The sequence below is a fragment of the Mchenga conophoros genome, linkage group LG3 (genome assembly GCF_057382185.1).
Source record: "Mchenga conophoros isolate Kocher_MC1m ecotype Shallow Benthic linkage group LG3, M_conophoros_male_GT1.1, whole genome shotgun sequence".
Lineage (NCBI taxonomy): Eukaryota > Metazoa > Chordata > Actinopteri > Cichliformes > Cichlidae > Mchenga > Mchenga conophoros.
Window position 1 is genome coordinate 70,196,604 of NC_140528.1, and position 20,166 is coordinate 70,216,769.

The following is a 20,166-nucleotide window of genomic DNA, read 5'->3' on the forward strand; positions in this document are numbered from 1 at the left end:
AAATGTTTGTCTTCTAATTTTTTTCTGGATTTGTAGTCAGCCATACTGACTTCTGTGTTTTATGTTCCTTTCATGATATGGCGGGTGACAGGATCTGTACAACATGGACGTAATAGTTACAGATTCTGGCTATCAGGGAAAACTGATCAAAACATACTTTACAAGCTAACACAGTATGCACATTTAATAAGTATGCACAGAGGCTGCCCAGAGGCAAAGGCATAGCTGAAAAGACACTGCTTAAAAAAGGCTTCAGTGGCTTAGTAAAAAATAGAGAAGGCTTTATTGCAGCAAAATGTTGTCTCTGAAGGCAGCGATCTCTGAGCACAACGACTTGAAAGGACAGAAAGGAAAGAGAACAAGCTCGCCCATTAAAAAAAGCTTTAAAAAAATTACTGGTATTGTCACTTAGTGTGATTTTTTTGTGGCGCGGAGGTGGGGGTAATTAATTAGAGCGAAAAGGACTGATCAAACTGAAACAAAGCACCAAACCTCTCTAGCCCAATTAGAGCGGGTCAATCTGACCACAAATTGCTCATTAGTGATCTTAGAGGAAGATCAAAGGGCAGCGAGAATAAGGGAGGAACACTCTGTATCAGTAAGTCCAAGGAATGGAATGACCTGGCTCCAAGCCCAATGAGAGCCACTTATCCCACATCACTCAAAGGGGTGAAGTGCATTGCCCTGCCAAACACTGATCTACTAGGTTTACAGACAGTTTTTACAGTTGACATCTAGCAACATTGTTCATCCTCTGATTTTTTTTTCTTTTGGTAATACAGGATAAAGATACTAACTGTTGATTTGTAAGGAGTTTGCTGGAATGCAAAGAAAGGGTGTGGAAGAGTTACAGGCAAAGCAAGACATTGTTGAGTCATCTGACTGCAGTGCTCACTGAGCGGACTGCAAGATCCACGGGAGTCCTCCCTCAGGGATCCACCGCTGGTCAATACATCGGCGATGTGTCATGATAGATTTTTGTTTTGGGCTTAATATCAAGCTGGCATTTTAGCCATGAGTCACTGATCCAGAAGAAGGTACTAGATAATCTGTGTCTCAATACTCCTGCTTTTGGTTGTTGATTAGCTTGTTACAGAAAAGTTCTCTGGTTCTTGAAGCAGTGCTTTGACATATTGGGAAACAATGGGAGGATACTGGGAAAATTTTTAAGCTTCAGTTTCAGCTTGTAGCCTTGCATAAAGTGTGGAAACAGTAAAGAAACAGCTGGTCTGGCTCAGAGAAAAGGTAACTGCTGATCTCTAAAGACAAATAGTTATTATGCAAAGGCTCGTGTTCTTGATCTGTTTAACAAAAAAAAAGAGTGTAAAAATTACACTTTATGTTATAAGAGTTACATATTGGGCTATTACGTGCTAATGATCTGGCAGCAGTGCAGCAACAAATTTCTTACTTTCACTTTTTGTTTGGAATAATAAAATAAGAATGAAACAATTACGGGCTGTACTGAAAGGCGTAGTCAAGCGCTTTCAAGTGGTCGGTAAGACTGGGGAAGTGCTACAAAAATGCCTTTCCATTTTCACTTCCACAAGAGCCACCAGCTGTTTTCACACATGCATCCCTGGCCTCAGCTTTCCCAGACATTTCCCAGTGGAGATGCATGTATAGGAAGGCACAAATGACACACATTGTGTTGCCAGGTCCCTAGTACAAAATCTGTGTGAAGTCTGATTCCTGAAGCCCTCTCAGACAGCTAAACCAAACTCGAGTGCTTTCAGTAGTCTCCTGTTGTGTTTTACATGTGAGCCGAGAAGTCTTCGGACATTGTTGAGACCTGATTCTGAGGAAATTCCCCAGCAGGGCTCTTTTAAAAGAACTTCAGGGAAGGTGGTGAAATATCAAACCAATATAATAAGGTAAGAACTGAGTTATTAGTAGGTGCCTGTTTTTTTTTTTTCAGGTTCAAACAGAGCTGGGTTAGATGATGTTTATGCTGATCCAACTTTACCGGCTCCCAATTGTAGCTTTCAAGTATTACTCCTAACCTTCTTCCCCCGACTCTTTAACAAGATTTATGCACGCTATTTCTGTTTTTATCAACTCTCAAAGAAACAAAGCTTCTCTGAGCAGCCTGCCTGACATTGTTGCTTTTTGCTAACCCAGCAGCCCCTTAGATAACACAGAGATATCTTCATGTTGGGCTGGACCATGTCAAAGCTTGCTGACATGTTACCCAGGACACCGTGACCAGTCTGTCTCCTGCCGGCTCCTCTTTCACCCCCCCCCCCCCCCCCACACACACACACATCCTCAGCGTGTCTGTCTGTCTTTATATATGCATGTGTGTGTGTGTGTGTGCTTTTATGGTGGTGGGCACCCTCCCTCTCCGAGCATCAGACCACACAGCTCAGCCCTGAGACCTGTCAAACACAGCTGGGACATCTCCCCCACCCCGCTCTCTCCATCACCCCGCCTCAACTCCTATCCCATCCTCTCCTCCGCCTTCCTACCTCTCCTCCCCCTCCTTGCTCCCCAGACTCGGGCTGGAAGCTTTGATACAGGGGTGTCGAGAAGCAAAGGGGAACATTTCCATTTTTATCTGCTTCGAAGGCTCCGAGACCCTCCTCCCTCTCCCATCAGCCGCTTCTCATCAGCATAAAAAGACTCTGCCGTGTCCCTTCTTCGGCGCGCGCGCTTCAGACGCGGCGTAATTGATACAGACGTGATCGGGGAGGGGAAAGAGCAGAAATCTGTACGACCCATCCACGACGACTGCTTTTTCCTTCTTTTGTTGCCTTTGAGGTGCAAGTTCAGCAAAAAAAGACAGACTCTCTCTCTTTTCTGCGCAGGCTGTCATAAAAAAGCGAGCTCCTGTCCTGTGCAATAAGTGTCACGCAACATATAGTCAAAGTCCCCACGACGGAGCTGCTGTCAGCTCCTGAACTTTTCACGGCGGAATACAAAGTGAGGCAGTTGCTCGAAATAAATGTTTTGAAACGGTAAAAACAATTCGAGGCTGCCTTGTCACCTGATCGCCGCTTTTAAGGCTGTTCTGCAGCCCTCACCGTAGACAACAGCAGGCAACACCAGTGACATTTTTAATATTTTAACTTTTAGTATTTCTCCATTATTCCCACACCTCCAGGGTTTAGCTGTTTTGTTGTTGTTGTTTTTTACCCCTGCACCCTGAGGTTATAAGTGAGCTCACCGTGAAGTGACGCAACTAATCACGCTCCAATCTTGAGCACTTTACAGGTGTTATCTCCAGTTCCTCTTTTGTTTTCAACCTGCTCACTGTAAATCCACACGGAGACGGGCTCTAACTCTGAGAAGAACCGTTCGGGTGAAACGGCAAAAGCCCTCCGAGGCCTTGAACTGATGAACTGAGAGCCACGTGAAATTTATTAAGCAGTCAGGTTGATAATTGTCTGTAACTCCTGCTTTGCAGACAATGAATTTTGCTGACTTCTGCGTTTCAAGAGGGGAGAAATACTCCTGAGTGGGCATGCCTTTATGCTCACCATGTTTGCAGTGCAACTTGGTTAATAAGTCAACAGGTTATAGACATACAGTAAAATCAGTGACTTTAAAACTATGGTGCATAAAACTATATGGCAACATGAAGACGCATTTGAAAAATATACTACGAGTAATAGCTGCTTACTGATCAGGGTTTAACGGTTATACAAGGCTGCTCATGTGTCGAGTACCAATATATAAAGACTCAGTATAAAAGACTGTCTCACAATCTCACACGCCTCGTGTATACTTTCAGTGGCACAGCAGTGTGCTGATTTGTGCTGTTTCCCCACTGCAATAAAGTTTTGGCTTTGAGCCTTGGTGATTCATTTTTATATGAGTTTTCATCTTGCAGTCCTAAAAGCACCTGTAATGTGAGTGAGACTTAAAAGTGTTGGTCACCGTGAGTGACTAGAACATCTCACATGTATAGATGTGTGACACCTCTGACATTGAGTAAATATATAAGAAACACACACTATAAGAACATGCACGTGTAATAAAGGCCCAGAGCAGCTGATGAAAAACAAAACAAAGAATAAAACCAGGACATATAAGAATATGTGCTGTGGTGACAGATATAACATTCATGTGGTCCAAAGGGTGATTGGTACTGATTTTCCACTGAAGCTCCTGCAGCACTTGATAAATCTTGATAAAGCCGAGCAGAGGGGTGCATCCCACCCAACCAACACCAAACCCCTCCCTCCCCTCCGCTCTCCGCCTCCCTTTCTTCCTCCCCTCCCCTGCCGCACACAGGAGATGGGTAGAGAAGTTTGCTCGCGGCGCGGTCCGGTGAACATTACTGTATTTCATTTGGGGAACAGCAACAGCAAGAGGCTCTGGAAAAATAATACTAATTAAAAAAAGACGAAAAGTAAGGCTTTCCAGAGAATGCCGAGGAATATCCAACTCAACAGCAACATCAGCCGCAGCGAATTATTGTAATTATATATATGTACATATATATATATAAAATTAATGAGGTTTATCCGTCATCATTGATGTGGCCAAATTAGTGGGAAGTTCGGGTCAGTAGGGGGACAGCGGGCTCGCGCGCGGACTGTTGGAGGGTGCTTTGAATTTGTGGGTCCTGGAGAAGAAGCGCAGCGCGAAGCAGATTCAGAGAGAGCGAGAGAAGAGGAGGAGGGGGAAACAAGGAAAGAAAAGAAGAGCCGTCCGAGTGAAAGTGAGAAAGAGTCCCGCTCAGAATGAATAACAACAAACCCGAGAAAGAAAACGAGCCGAGTGAATTCACCAACCACGAGGAGGAGGTACGTATGCGAGCCCGAGGTGCTCGAGCGTCTGTCTGTGATACTGTGGGTGGCTCCTTGACCCGTAATGACATCCTTAATAAAAACCGAGTCATGCTAACAGCGACTGCTTCTTTTCCTCCACTCCTGTATTCATTAAGGTGTAGCTCGTATGCTGGTTTGTTTGTTTTCTGTGCCGTAATCTGGTTTTACCTCATAAAAGTTTCCAGTGTTGCTGTTTACATTATTAGACCGACTGTATGGTTCGCTCATAACAGCATCTATCACCGGTTTCCTGCAGGTAATGCGCTGTTATTGCACTGAATTCTTCACCTGTCTTCACTTTTACGTCTCTCCTCTACTTTTCTTTAAATTGTATTGTAGCCTTGTTGAAGTTAGCCGTCATTTTTTTTTTTTAATTTAAAAACAGCAGCAAGAACAGGGAAGGGCACGAAGCACTGATGAATCACTAACTAGCAAGTCTCGAATAACTTTGAAGTCAGGATTGTGTTTTTCCTGGCTGTGCTACGGCATTGCTAGCTGTGTCTTACTGTACAATAAAGCCAGACTTCACACAGCACTGGAAAGCAGTAGTAAAGGGAATTCAGAGCCAGGGCGAATTAGTTTTCACTGAAGCTGAGGGAGCAATTGAAGTTGAAACAACTGCCGCTGCAACATGTAGGTAATAGCAGGCTGTAACAGAGAGCCCACTGCATTACAGTGGAGCAAGAATAGCCTCTTCTAATTACATCTAAACACAAACAGAATGGCTTTGTTTACCCCCCCCAAAAAAAAGAAAGAAAGAAAAACATTTGGTGGAAATCCATTTAACGTGTTCTCAAAGTATGTTTTCCTCTCTATCTCTATAATAGCCTCATTTCTTCCCTTTCTCCTCTGTAAACATTGCACAATCCGGCCCAACAATATCTCCTCTTTGGTAAATAAGCCTGTAACGGCTCTCCTTGCATGAGGCGATTTTCTTTGGCTCAGATGAATCTCTCTTCAAATGACAGACTTGTTATTTCAGAGCTCTGCACATCCGCAGTCGAGTGATGTAAGGAAGGTGTATCAGATTATATCAGATATTTCTCTTGGAGCAATTTGATTAGGTCTCAGTGTAGCGTTAGACACTTTGTAACTGAATAGTGAGATGTAGCCAGCCTGCTGTAATACCATATTTGGTCCACTGTTGAGGTTGCTATGGATGCGGGGGAACTGCTGTAGCACCACACAGATGAGGTAAAGACCAAAGAGCTGATTTCTTGAGGTTAGGGAGTTTGAGTTTAAAGCTTGTGTCACCTTCTCCTTTTACTAACAACACGTCAGTCAAGTAGGGCTCTGTAACCAGTACACGGCCCTGAGGGTATTCTTGTTATTGAATCTAATAAAAAACAACTACTCCGTGTAAAATGAACATATTCAACAAAAGAAAGATGACTACTCAGCACCAAAAGATGTCTGTGTATGACCATCTAACTGTACAAACTGCAAATATGTCCAATTAAAAGTCTCATAAGTGGCAAATACTCACATTTCAGAAGCTGACGCCAGAGAAATACTTGAGTTTTTTGTCTAAAGCACCTTCTTAAGCACCTGCCTGTTTTGAATTAAGTTGAGCACAACACAGCTATAATTAAACCAAAATAGGGCAAAACACAAGAAAAGCACTTGATCTGTTACTATCGACACAAGCTTTTTGTAGCTGAAATGTTTAGTTGCTCATTCTCATGAGCGACTGATCATATTAAAGCACGAAAGCTTTCAAAATGTGAGGATTTGCTTCTTTTCTTTTTGCTTTCGTGACACTCGGTTACAGTCACGCCGCTTACGGATCATTTTTGTAAGACCAAACAGTTAAATGAGGACTTCAGATTATTCAAAGATCTCAACTGCAGGATAGGTCTACGAGGAAATAAGCTGTGTTAGCTGCAGCTGTAGTTCGCCAAAGACACAAGGCTTCAAACTTCTACCCAGCTATTAAAAATTCTGTGATGTCCATAAGCTCAGAGATGAGGTGCAGGTTGTGTAAAAGGCAGGCAGACAGAGACCTTAAAAGGAGACTAATAGCCAGAGAGATCTAATGGTTTTGGAAATGTTTGGAAGCCATCCAGACCGGCAGGGACTTACATTTACTTGGGTGAATTAACGTTAAGGTCAGACAGCACCACTTTATCTTTTGTGGAACGGTGTGTGTTGCATGCAGAGGAGCAGGGAGTTTGTCACAAGCGCAGATACATATTCAAGCTTTTTGCAGGCCCGTGCGGATGTACTCAGACTAATTCACGCTTTGACTTAGTTTCACTTGTCTTGGGGGGGTTTGCATGAAAGTCTGGTCTGCACAAATGTCCCTTCACTTGATGCAGAAAGCATAAAAATGCCAGCAACAGCACCACAGAGGTAACCATAAACTATAACCTCAAGAGAGCCAAAGTTTAACAGCCTTGCTGGTATGACTCTCACATGCTGAGCAGCAGCAGCTCTCCGCCCCTCCTCTTGGGCAGTGTAGTATGTGACTCAATGGATCACTGATTCGCACCGGTAAAGCACCGCAGCGAGCTCGGCTCCTCGTGCCCGCTTCATTGCTCAACCCCGCATGCCGTCGTCTGTGTACACGAAAGCTCGACGATGCTTAATGTTTATCTTCTGCGGACCGCCGCTCACCAAACATGGTCTTGTTGCAGGCAAGGTATGCAGGTTTCGGGGGCCTGGCAGCATCTAATCTCATGAGCCGCTCTGATAAGCGACATTATCAGGTGTTCTGGATGCTTTCGCGTACTGTGGCACTTCACTTCGCCGATGCTGCCGAGGTGACACGCCGTCGCCTTATTGGTGAATGTCAAAAGATAAGAGTTTGAACGAGGTCCGGTTTCCAGACCTTGTATGGACAAGACACCTGGAGCGGGTTTTCCAAAGCTTGACTCGAAGATGCTTTTAATAGATCGGCCTAGCGTGTTTTTTCTGTAGTCTTGACCGCGGCGGCGGCAGCGATGTGGAGTGTACTCAGAAAACCCCGAGTTCAAGTGATTAATTCCAGATGTGTTATCAGGAAGGAGACGGTCCATGACAACGGGGGCACACTGAAGAAACAACCCAGTTCACCTCAAATTAATCCCATCAGTTTATAAACGATTAGCTGATTTATTGATCAGTCGGATACCTGATTGCTGGGAAAATAAATAGAAGTTGGAATCCAGTGACTGTGAAATTTTCTGGAGACGTTACTAAATCTTTATTAATTGCTGTTTTTGAGCATTTAGGCAATGCAAAAAATCTTTATACTGACAAATGGCATGTTATTTACTGAAGTGAGGCAGTTATTTGTGTGCAACCCTATTTGAAAACCACATGTAAGCACAATGAGCACATTTTAGTGATTTGCAACACTGATTATCTGTTAGTAATTAAGGCTATTAACTGAATAAAGTCTTCTGGTCTTCTGTTACTGAGAAAGGACCATGTTTGGACTTATAGACAGTTTATGAGACAAAATCCTCTCTTTGTTACACGTAACCTTTGGCTCTGGGGTCTGATGGGGATCTTTCGCCTGGATTTTCTAGCACTTGGTAGGCAGTTCACTACAGAGAGAAAAGGTGTATGTATGACTACATGGAATGCTTTGTAGCGGACCGATTCACCCAATGAAGATTGACCTTTCACCTCTTTGATGTCAGTTGCCCTCCAGCTAAAGTGTATTTACTTAAGTTGAATCTCCCCACACCAAACTTGGAGGTCCACCAGCCAACCTCTTGCCTTTTGACAAATGACTGAGCACAGAACATCCCTCTTTTTATTTGTTCCTCCACAAGGTGAAACAGTCTCTTACTCGAAATCGTAGTTTACATGAAAGCAGAGCTGTCTCTCCCCCGGATGTAACACTCCAAAGGCAGCAGAAGTATGAAACTTGTCAGACATCTGTTGATTCTTGTTCCCAGCTGATCATAAACATTTAAGTGGATCTTTACAAGTGCCCGAAGAGAAACCGAATATCACTCAAGCAGAGTTCAGCAAATGTGGCGTATCTCCCTGGGGTGTAATTGGATTGTGCTTGGCCTGCTTTGGGTATCTAGCAGGTCCTCTTCAAATAGCAGGTCATGTGGCCACCGTGACCTTTTCCATGAAGAGATGTAGGTGGGGAGCTACGCTGCTGGAGAAGCACGGTGAAGCGGATGAAGGCCGGTGCCAGTCTGTAAGCGCGGTGGCGTGGGCATGTGTGTGGTCTGTACATGTGCATGTATCTATGAAAAGGGCACAAGGATATATTAACTCTCTATGACAAGAAGCATGACCAGAGGGGAGTATAGAGGGTAAAGTGGCCATGATAGGGAAAAAACATCCAAAGGATTGTCTGTGAAGTAGCCTATGTCAGACAGATATATAGACATATACACGATAAAAAATCCCTATACAGGCTCAGGCAAGCAGTAAAACCCTGCTCTATCTACCCGTCTGATAGTTTGGCGTTTATTTATAAAAGCGCCAAGGGAATTGTCATCTTATCTTAGCCGTTTGTCAGCTGCGCGACAAGAGGTATTTGAAAAGACAACAACAAGGCTCAGCGTCAGGAGCAGCCGGCTGGCAAAAGAGCCTGAAAAACAGATGTGAGGGGAAAAGACAAAAGTCAGAGATAATAACTGTATCCAGGTGGATAATTATACATACCTCTATATGTATATTACTCCTCTTTAAAAACCTTACCTGTCACTTGCTTTGAAATAAATCACATGCTGCACAGCAGAAGGAAGCGTGCGCTTTTTTCCTAGACAGCGCCAGCCATTTTGTTCTGCTTGGTAATACTGTGTTTATGCACTTCATCTGTCACCTCTGATTAATATTGCTTACTCATGAGCTATAATTATCTGCCTTATTGTATACAGTATCCCATCTTTGTCTCTTTGCACCTGCCTTCGCTCTCCTTTTATGCTCTCCACATTGTCTCAGCTCAGGTGTTCGATAAATTAAAGGGAAACAAAAGTAATTAGGGCCGTACGATGAGGCCATCCAGTGCTTTTTCTGCAGTAGGCTGCATTTTGCTGGAATGGTTTTGATCCAGTTTAAAAGGAAGGGTCGTTCCCAATCGATGCAAAGTTGTTCTGAGTGATCACCTTTATGCTGGGATGAAACCTTTCTATCCTGAAGGCAGTGGTCTGTTTCCTTCACAGGCCGCGAGGGGTTGCCGATGATGAAAATTATGTCAAGAATGGCATTTGATACCCTCACTAGAGTTCCAGAGACTGGTACAACCAATGCCAAGGCTGGCAGCACATGGTGGCCCAGCGCATTACATTTTTTCTTTATTTTGTGCCCAGCCACCAGCCCCCCCACCTCCTCTCCTGCTCCCTCTCTACAGTTTTATCTCCCTTCCCCTCTGTTTCCTTCCCTCCGTCCTTTTCTATGTCCCACCCTTTTTCTTCCCTTGCTACCTCCTTATCGTACTCTTTTCATTTCCTCCCACATTCCCTCCCTCCACCCCAGTAACTGTTTATAATTTCTCTCTTCTTCTGCACTTTCATAGCTCTCCGTTCTTTTTACCCCCCCTCCCGTGCACCCAATTTAGTCCCACCAGACAAACTCCTTATCCCTTCTCAGGGCCATGGACTCTTGACGCAGAGATCTCTGAACATAGGGACCATTTATGGACATGGAAGAGCCTTAAAGACACAATCTAGCCAGGGAGAAACGTGCCAGTCTGACTATGCAGCTGCGTGCCAGCCGCCCTTTGGCTGACCAGCAAGAATTAGCAATCCAAGGTCAGACCTGAAAAAACTAGAGAAAATGTTACCCATAGCAAACTAGCTTTTTCTCTTGTCACAGTAAAGCTGCTGACTGTAAGACTTCAGAATTTACTGTAATATAATAATATAATATAATATAATATAATATAATATAATATAATATAATATAATATAATATAATATAATACATAATGACTTATCTAATAATTAATAATGGTATTTTTCTAGTTCTAGATTCTAAAATGTATTATTTGTTTTGTTGTGTATGCTAGCAAACTAATTATGTTTGGGATTTTGTGTGTTTTTACTAGATATCCCCAAGATATCAGCTAAATATCTGCATTGGCTGATAACACCGTGGCCCTGTTGGTTTGACCATCTTGGAAAATAAGATGCCATGTACAACAGCCTGACTGATTATTGGCAGGCCAATATTATTGGCCAATAGTAGTTATTTGCCAGTAATATTAGCACTGACATTTATAATAGTGATGAAAAAAGAAAAAGTAGAAACACAGTTCAACCATGTTATGAGTGCTGATGTTGCATAGTTTGTCCTTTACAGGGCGCTCTGCAACTGCCCTACTTGTGAGTAATTAGTAAATACTCATAAATAACTACACATAATATGGAAATCTGTTTGTTTAATGTACCTGAAAGAAAAAAAATCATCTATTATATTATAATTTTAAATCACTGGTATCAGTCTTAGAAAGCCTATATGAGTCTTTAACATTCTCTGTTGGTTGGTTAAAACCATTTACCGGTGTTAGTGGCCAATATCTGACACGTCCAAACCCTTTGTGTTGTCCAAATGCTTAAAAAATTGTAAAGAGTTGCTGAAAGATTTAAGAAAAGCTGCTGTGGTTTTTATTATAGGGTAATATTCTGCAATCATGCCTTCCTTTTTTGACCTTTGATTCTCAAAACAATGAATTGCACCAAAAATGCTGAAGCTGTATGGATGGACGGATGGATAAAAAGCAGTCATTATTTGCAGATGAAAATATGGGATCACTTAGTGCCATCAATGACAAACCAAAAGAAACAGCTGCAACGCATAAAGGAAACGACTTGTTAGCAGCAGGCTAGGATTTCTTCATGGTGACGCCGAGGATGACTGAGTATCCTCCTGTTGTTTTTTGTTCCTCCGCTTGCGCAAGACGCTTTAACCCTCTGCCCACCCAACCAACCACAACACTAAACAGTCTAAGGTATCCTTGTTGGGTAGGCGACAACAAAGGAAGTCCGGGAAAGGCTGATGCGGAGATTAGTTCACGTTAATGAGCACTTAGGAATTTAAAGTCCATTCAGCGAATGTCATCAGATAACAAAGGGAAAGACGAGAATGGCGTTTGTATGAAAGACTTTTGATGAACTCTTTGAATGGGTCGTTTGTTGGGTTGATGAGAAATAAAAGACATCTGTGCATGATCAAGAGAAGAGGTTATTTTCTAAGTTAGATTAAAAGCTAGTGGAAGTGTTATGGTGGGAGGAAGAAAAGAGCAAAAGAAGGAAAAACTGAAGCGGGCGCCTGCTCGCTTTTCCTAGGCCGTTTGTTTTAAATGTCTTTTAAAGGTTAACCTGTTGGAACATTTACAGACCCTTACTGAGCAGGAACTGCTCGTCCAAAGCACTTGTGGGAGTAAGAGAGAGAGACAGAGGAAAAACAAAGCCGTTAGGAGTGTGCTCAGTCTCACAGTTGACCCCAGACGTGCACAGTAACCCCGGGCTAATCTGCGACCTCCGACCCCAAATGTGAAACTTGACCCGTTGAACCCTGGCGATTAAGAGGCAAAACCGAGTCATCCATTAATGGTTGTTTGACACCTCCCGGGCCTGCGGTCGCTCACTCCTCACATTCCCTGATAGAAGATGAAGAGGAAAAACTTGTGAGGATGATGGAGAGTGATGTCAAGCCGGAGCAGTGACAGTTCAGGGGGTGTGGGAGTCTGTCAGTCGGGCTGGGTTTTAATCACGCCGTGCTCATCTGATGCAAGAAAACTCAACCTGCCCTGTGCTCACGTAGGCTTACGGGTTCACTTTGATTTTTTTTTAGCTCGGTCACAGAGAACAAGGACTCGGGTGGATTTGAAAGCAAGCCGCGTGGTGGACGGGCAATGAAACATTTCCTCTGAGCTTTTTTTTTTCTCTTCTTCTCCTTCTTCTTTTATTATTTCATGTGCAGGTACTCGCCTCACTGTTGCATGCACACTTGCTACGTTATGCTATTGTACCCTCTCCTCAAGGTTAGAGCCGTGTCCTGCCACTTCTGGCTCGAAGGACCTCCGTTTATTAACTTGGCTGTCGAGCGCGCACGCGCACACGCGCAGGGAGGGAGAACGAAACACATAGTAATCTTCTCACATTGCACCAAGGTCGCGTCCCTCATTTCAGCCAGAACGAGCGGTCAAAAAAGCACTCAATTAAAGTCAGGGCAAATATGTGAGAGAGCCACATAGTGCAGCCGGATATAATGAGGCATTTCAGGCAATTGCTGTAACAAATTTAACAGTCTACAACGTAAGCTGAATAGAAATGACACATTAATACGTTACGGGGTTGTCCACTTAGACAAATCGGGCCTCTTCGTAACGGCAGCGTCTTCACTGGAGAAAATTTGACGTTCATTTGTACACATTTCGACTGGTGTTGCCTTCAGTCATGGTTATGGCTGTGAAACAGCTGTGGTGTCAGATGTGGCTTTGGTGATTAAATCTGCATAAAATTGTGGCTGTTTGGTGGAAGTACGTCTGAGGCCTTTTGTTGGTTCAGTCATACGAAAACATTCTTCTTATTATTACTATTGATTCAAAAAACTTGTGTGCAAAGGTTTGATTATTTTTATGATTTCCTAATATTTGAAAACTCCATAAATCATCAAAAAGAACCTAGTTCATGTCTTAAAGTGTGTATTTTCATTGTTTTCCAACAGCAGTTTAACTATTAACTACTTAGTAGAGTAAAACTGTGTGTGAGATTAGACTAACAGTAGAAAAAATGCAAATGCTCCCCGAGTTTGTTACAGAGTTCTGCGTGGATCGCCACCAGAAAATAAACAAAAATGAAGTCCAGTGCAAGATCTGCCAAATGCAAGCTAGGATGCCACAAGTCTCCAATAAATTGTTATTTCAGAGTAATTTGGGGTCGGGTGAGCAGTGATCTTTTCTTGAGATGCCCATCTTTATTTTATGGAATATAAGCAAAGTGAAAATTCTTTGAGAGTAGCAAAATATAAAGTATTTATTTGGGGCTTAACCCAATGCATGGCACTGTTAACAGAAATAATAAATCTGAATAACCTGACTCGACCATCCAGATCTCCCAGTTTCATATACAAAGACACAGATACAGTATATCTTTGTTGTTTCAATAAGGGACATGCAGATGTTGACGTATGATCCAGGAAATCGTGATTTCATTGTGTTACTGTTTTCTGACATCTCACAGAGATCCAGCTAGCCTTGATACTTGTCATAGATTGATGCTGAAATACTAGTGCCAGCTGAAAGACTTTCAAATCATAGTGAAATAATGATTGAACCCACAACAACAACAAAACAGATTTCCTCTTCAACACAGCACTTGAGTCTTATTATGAGCACAGGCTCCTCCCTCCATCCATAGGATGCAACAACGGCAATGATAGCATATCAATAGGGTGATGACCTCACCCGGTGCTTGTTGAGTCAAAGATCTCTGATTAGAGGTGCACAGATCCCCTAGGACTTGCTGCAGAAGTGGCCTTAATAGAATCTGATGTTTTTGGCCTGGGGCTCTGCACTCTGCTGTGCACCGCTAAGGCGTTGCCAGGGAACTGCACTGGCACGCCGGCTGGGAAGTACTCAGCTGGCTTGTGGTAGGTAGGGACTGCTGTTTTTGATCGAAACCTGCCTGCGTGATAGTGTTTGAGCACGCCATAAATGGTCAGCGATTCAAAGGCTTAAACCAGGCCACTCAGCACTATGGAAATATAGGTATGTGACTCACGGGGAACCAATAAAAACAGACCCAATAAAACAGCGGCCGAAGGTTTGTCTTTGCTTTTTTTTACAAATCTGCACAATCTGCTCAACCTCCGGCTTGACCTTCGCTTTAGTTTACTGCATCATGAAAGTTTGATGTCTCACTTTACCTGGTGGGAGCATCTTTACAGCTCCCTCCCTTTATTTATTTATTTCTTTTAAGCCAACCTGATAGAGGCATAAATATAGACTGATATTATAATCAGCAGCAGATGTCTGAAGAAGAGAGCAGCTGATAGATTTACCTGTGAATCATCCTGTATCCAGCGTGTGTGCAGCCAGCTCCACGCTGGACACACACACACCGGAAAAAATGATCATATATCATAACAGCTGACGTCAGGAAGTCTCAGGAATGAGGTTCAAGACAGCCAAGAATGTCCTTTTGTTCCGAGTGTGCACAGGAGTCATTGTGTTTGTCTTACTCGTGCATCACATCCAGCTCCTAAGTGGCTATTATCAAGGCTGAAGACAGGACTTAAATCACAGATAAGATCTTAGGAAGCTTGGCAAGGAAGGGTTAGACGACTAAGATTTTCTTAACGTGTGCAATTCTGACGTTCACTCTTGGCTTTTTTCCACCTAGAGTAAAATTACAACTCCTAAAAAGAGCGTCGTATAAATCTGTCGTCTTAACCGCGTCGGTGCGAAAGCCCGACGTCGTTCACTTGGGATGAATTTGGCATCTATTTTTGCGGTCGTGTGCAGAGTAATGCTCACTGTAACGGCAAAGCTGACAGAGAAAACAAACACCGTCCCTGATAGAGATTTCAAATCTGAAAGCTTTGGTGTCTTTCTTTTGACTTATCTGTCTTCATCTCAAAGAGTTTTTCTTATTCTTTTTAGATTTTTAGAGCTTGAGCACCGTTTCTATTTTTACAGCACTTTTTTTTTTTACTACGGCATTATTAGTTTTATCAGCCTCAACAGCTGTCAGAGACTGACCTTGCTTGTGTCTGATTGATACCATCCTTTTCTGACTCTTTGTTCCCATGTAACTCCATATAAGGAGACCTTCAATTGAGTTTACTTAAACAGAACTGCCAGAGACAGAGCGCAGTGACGGCCCTGCAGGGTTCAGCTCAGCTCAGATAAGATAAGAGCAAAGGTGAGAAAGTCGCTGAGGTGAGATTTTTCTCTTTTTTTCTTCTTCCGGATGGATGGGTGGTTTGGCACTCGCCAGCTCTCGCTCTCCTAGTTGCTAAGCTCCTTTGTTTGTGTGTTGCTCTGCCTTTGGCTTCACTGTTGCGTATCAGGTTACATGTGGGAATGAGGTGCCATGTGAGTTCAGCAGTTCCTTTGTCCCCTGAGTTGTGAATCCACTATCTAATGAATCTGGGAGCTTTGAATATACTCTGTGTAATTGCATAGCTACGGTTTTATTCTAAACTGGGCCCTGTACAGAATCAGATTACAGTATCATGCTGTGGGATGTTGTGACGTTTGCAGGGGTGTGTGTTTGCATTGTTTGATTGTATTGTCTTCTGTGCGCTGAAGCATTTGTCTTCCTGAACCAAGATCTTTGATTCGGTGAAAGTTCCAGGTATGAGGATTGATTTGTTTTCTTAGATTGCATGCTGGCACACCTATATATATATATATATATATATATATATATATATATATATATATATATATTAGAAAAATAACCTATACCAATACATTCACAACAGGCCAGTATTGGCCGATGATGTCATTCGATCAATTAAACAGTTTTAAAAGTACCCATTATTCCCCGTATGAGCCAGTTAATTTTGTAACATTTTATTAGAATAGGGAGTTCTTTCTCTTGTTTGCTTGTTGTTTTGTAAAGCTTGATGGAGGTTAAAAGCAAAAGTACAGCTGTTGCATTAATAGGAGACAGATGTGTAACATCTCCTGGACTGACCCTTCATTAAGGGCAGATGTGTCTACAATTACATGCAACTAACAGAACTTTCACTGTTTTGCTGCTTCCAGAGTGTAACGGGATCTGCGTTCACGGGCTGTGGTGGGGCATCCCAGCATCTGCATCCTATAGTGTTGCTCTGCGTTTCATAAATGTTGCGGCTGGGGCTAATGTGTGTTACAGGGCTACTGCTGTATTCATCTGTTTTTTAGATCTGGTAGCCAGGTTGCCGATTGCATAACTGAAGGATTTGTGCTTTTACACCCCTTCTGCGTCACTAGAAATATTATTTTGAACAATAATGTGGAACAAATGCATCTGTCACCCAACCATTCGATCAATACTGTTTCCATGTCAGGGATAATTGATATGTATAGCGAGCCTGACTAATTAACTTAAGGTAACTCCTGTTATTGTTTTGCCAAACCAGGATGGTATTAATTATTCATGAATCTTGAAAGGAAGGAAATCTCTACGAAGTATTGTTTAGTTAAATGTTCTGTCAGCGAGCAAAGGCCTGTGTGACTGAGGCCTTGGTGAGGTGCTCACCTTATCATACTAAACATTTAACTTGTGAAAGGAATGCAAGGAAATCAATATTGGACTCGTTGGTATGTTTTAGCATGCTTACAAACTGAACAAGAGTCAAGCCATGCAAAGCATTTAGAAGAAACGAGATCAATATAGCGGCTTCAGAAGTATTAATAACCTAATCTGCAGACAAACACATAGTAGGTTGTACTCTGTGTTTCTAGTCTTAATGCTAAGCTAAGCTAACTTGCTGCTTAGGTTTGCTTTACATATATTATACAGATCTGACAGCAGTACCAAACTTCTTGTGTAACTTCCAGATTTATTGCTAGTCTCTGTGCAGGTGAGTTAACCCCCACTCAAGCATGTCTGGTATCTCTTTCTTTGACGTCACCTAACTATTTTTTATCATCTAAGGTTTGACACTTAGGGAGTTTATGCACTTTGTATCCTCTAAAAAAACCCTAAAAAACACTAGATTCCACACTTGAAATGAAAAGCTTTAAAAAGTTTTACCTTCAGCACACCTCCAGCGATCACGCTGCGTGCATTTCCTCCTCATCATCATCGCATGTAATAACATAAGAACCCCGTCCTTCCCTGAAAGCACTTTTGTAGTTATTCTTATTTTGCACCCTGAGGGTTTTGCACCTTCTCTGACTATGGGCTGTGGACCACAACAATTACATTTCCATTTAGTCTGTTGTAGCTAACATTTACATTATAATTCCCCAGCAATGCCAGCTCAAGTTTCAAGTTGAAAAGTTCAAATGTAAAACAGAGGCTAGAGCTGCGAGGGAGGGTTACCATAAAACACAGCAGGTTGTAGATTACACAGGAGAACACAATGCTCTTACTGTAGAACGCACTGTGTGTCTTAGTGTGTTTGCAGAGCTGAAAGATACCCGTATCTGGATTTAAAAAGTTTATCTTTCAGTGTAAAGCCAGCCTCGGTAACTGTTTAACTCATGCTCATTGTTCTTTTTCCTCCTAACCTCATCTGTTATTGTCAGAAAGGCAATGTAGCTATTTATAACTGGTGGAGGTTAATGAAAAATACATGATCTTTGTCTCTCTCGTGTCTTCCTCAGGTCCGAACACTATTTGTCAGTGGGCTACCACTGGATATTAAACCGCGGGAGCTCTATCTCCTCTTCAGACCATTTAAGGTATGTTTGTATGTTTTAAATGGATGGCCTGCTGCTATTCTTAGCAGCTTACTTTCCAGCAGTCAATGGGACCTCCATTAATGGTGATGAAATAAACGGCAATGGAAACTCTCCCGCGAGGTTCAAGTGTCTGTGTTCTTAAAGCCGACGTTCAATCACATCTTGATCCATGAGAAGCTTATGTCTCATGGAAAAATGGCTCAATGCCTGCGAAACAAAAACAAAGCTGTTTGCTTCACCTCAGAAGCTCCAACTTTGTTGCAAGAACACAGACCCCCAGAGTTTAGTTCAGGTGAATACATGTAGATGTTGCAAGCTTTTTGAACTATCGACCAAGACTAACGCGCCTTAATGGTGCAGCAGCAGCAGCAGCAGCAGCGCTGTTTAAGTGATTAATGCATCTAATCGCTCACTTAAGCAATGTTCATGGTATGTGCTCTGAGTAAATGGTTTGCATCACGAGTGTTGAAAGCAGTAAATCTTGCTTAATCAGGTAAGACACAACAATCTAGTCCATATGGTCTTCATAAGAGCGCCGTGACCTGTGAAACTGCCAAGCTTAGTCCTCCGTGACCCCAACATGCCAACATTTTTGAGTAATTTAGCAAAAAAGCTTTTGTAAGTGTAAGCAGCCTGCGTGTTTTGCAGCTTTTTAGCCACTAAAGTTGAATTTTTGCTTTGTTATGTGTATTTCTGACATTTTGTTTTCTGTTTTTTTCAGGGCTATGAAGGCTCCTTGATAAAGCTCACTTCTAAACAGGTATGCTAACAAGTCTTGGATCTGTGTTGTGTTCAAAGAAACTCCTGAATGAAGCCGGTCAGTCTCTGGTCACACTGTTACTGTCCACATTACTTCTTGCTCATCGACACCTTTGCATCTTTTTCTTCTCTCTTTGTGTGTTTAGCTTGTTGAGAAAGAAGGATTAGCAGGAAGTGCCTTTAATAGAAAAGAAAATAACAAATAACAAAGGTTTCCGGGGGGAGGGAGAATGATAGGAGGGGAAAAGTGTTGCACCAACTTGCCTTTGGCAGTCGGATGTAGTGCTTGTAGTTACAGCGAGTCGACTGGTGGGCTGTGTGAGGACGAGGAAGAGAGACGGGGAAAGAGTTTCGAGGTGTCAAAGTGAGCGTTTTGACAAGAGCAGCACTGATGGTTGAGTTTTGCCTCCAGGGTTGCGGGACTGAAAATGAGCCCAGCTGGCAGGTGTCCACGTCCAGAGTGGAGCAATTTAGCTTCATGTCAGCTTACTTGTTGCCACTTTACACTGTTTCTCATAAAGACATGACATGCTCATTAGAAGGGTTTAAAGCGATTTGGGTTGAACTTGCTGAGTGTAATACCTTAAAACTATTCCTGAAACCAAGTACAAAGGAAAGCTTTAGGCTCTCTCTTTTTGTTTCACTGCTATTGCGTGCATTCAGAAAAACTCATTCTAATGTATGTATCTATGATTGAAGTCTAATTTAGCATTAACGGTTCTTCTCACTTGTTTGGTGATTTTGTTGCCAGTTATTTTCTTACAGTCAAGGTTTATACACGTGTGGCAGTGGGCCTGAAAGTGGCCGAATTCAAAGATTAAAAGGTGTGGCTCGATACTTTTGTTGTTTTGGTGTTGTTCACAGCAGACTGTGTTGTTTGTCAGATAGTTCCACCTAAGTTAGCCAAGCTGCAGCTACCTGTTTTGGGACACCTGCCAGTCGAAGCAGCCTCTCCCCTGAGTTTCAGCCTTACCCTATCGAGACGGATCAATTATTAAAAACATCATGTATGATATAGTTGTTATGAAGGAAGAAACTATGAACCGAGACTTGAACAGCTTGCTGTAAGATGCTATTTAATGCTGTTTAGTAGGACATTTTAACATGAGAGTCTATGGGGATTGACTCGCTTTTGTTGGCAGCCTCAAGTGGTCACTAGAGAAACTGCACTAGCTTAATTTTCAGCCCCTGGAGAATATTTGGCTTTTAGACTATGATGGAATTCACAACCTGTTTTACCTTTGTGATTAAACTGTGACTCGGAGCGATGTTTCTCCAGCCTAAGTGGCATCTTCAGCGAGAGAACTGCTGTGAACTGATGCTTATGTTAAG

At 42.6% G+C, this 20,166-nt stretch overlaps 1 protein-coding gene across 4 annotated transcripts in view; it reads left to right on the forward strand.

Moving 5' to 3' along the window:
- The first annotated feature begins 4,220 nt into the window (after nt 1–4,220).
- The window catches only part of LOC146580342 (RNA-binding protein with multiple splicing-like), a 35,806-nt gene continuing 19,860 nt past the window's right edge, over nt 4,221–20,166 (forward strand). For 2 of the 4 annotated variants that reach the window (XR_014891252.1, XR_014891253.1), the window contains exons 1-3: nt 4,221–4,751; nt 17,998–18,075; nt 18,797–18,835. Coding sequence is in view for 1 of the 4 variants with exons in the window: in XM_085267006.1 (XP_085123132.1) it covers nt 4,689–4,751; nt 17,998–18,075; nt 18,797–18,835 (180 nt within the window). In the remaining 3 variants the exon portion in view is untranslated. The remainder of the gene's footprint in view (nt 4,752–17,997; nt 18,076–18,796; nt 18,836–20,166) is intronic. The other 2 variants (XR_014891251.1, XM_085267006.1) reach the window with 1 other exon arrangement.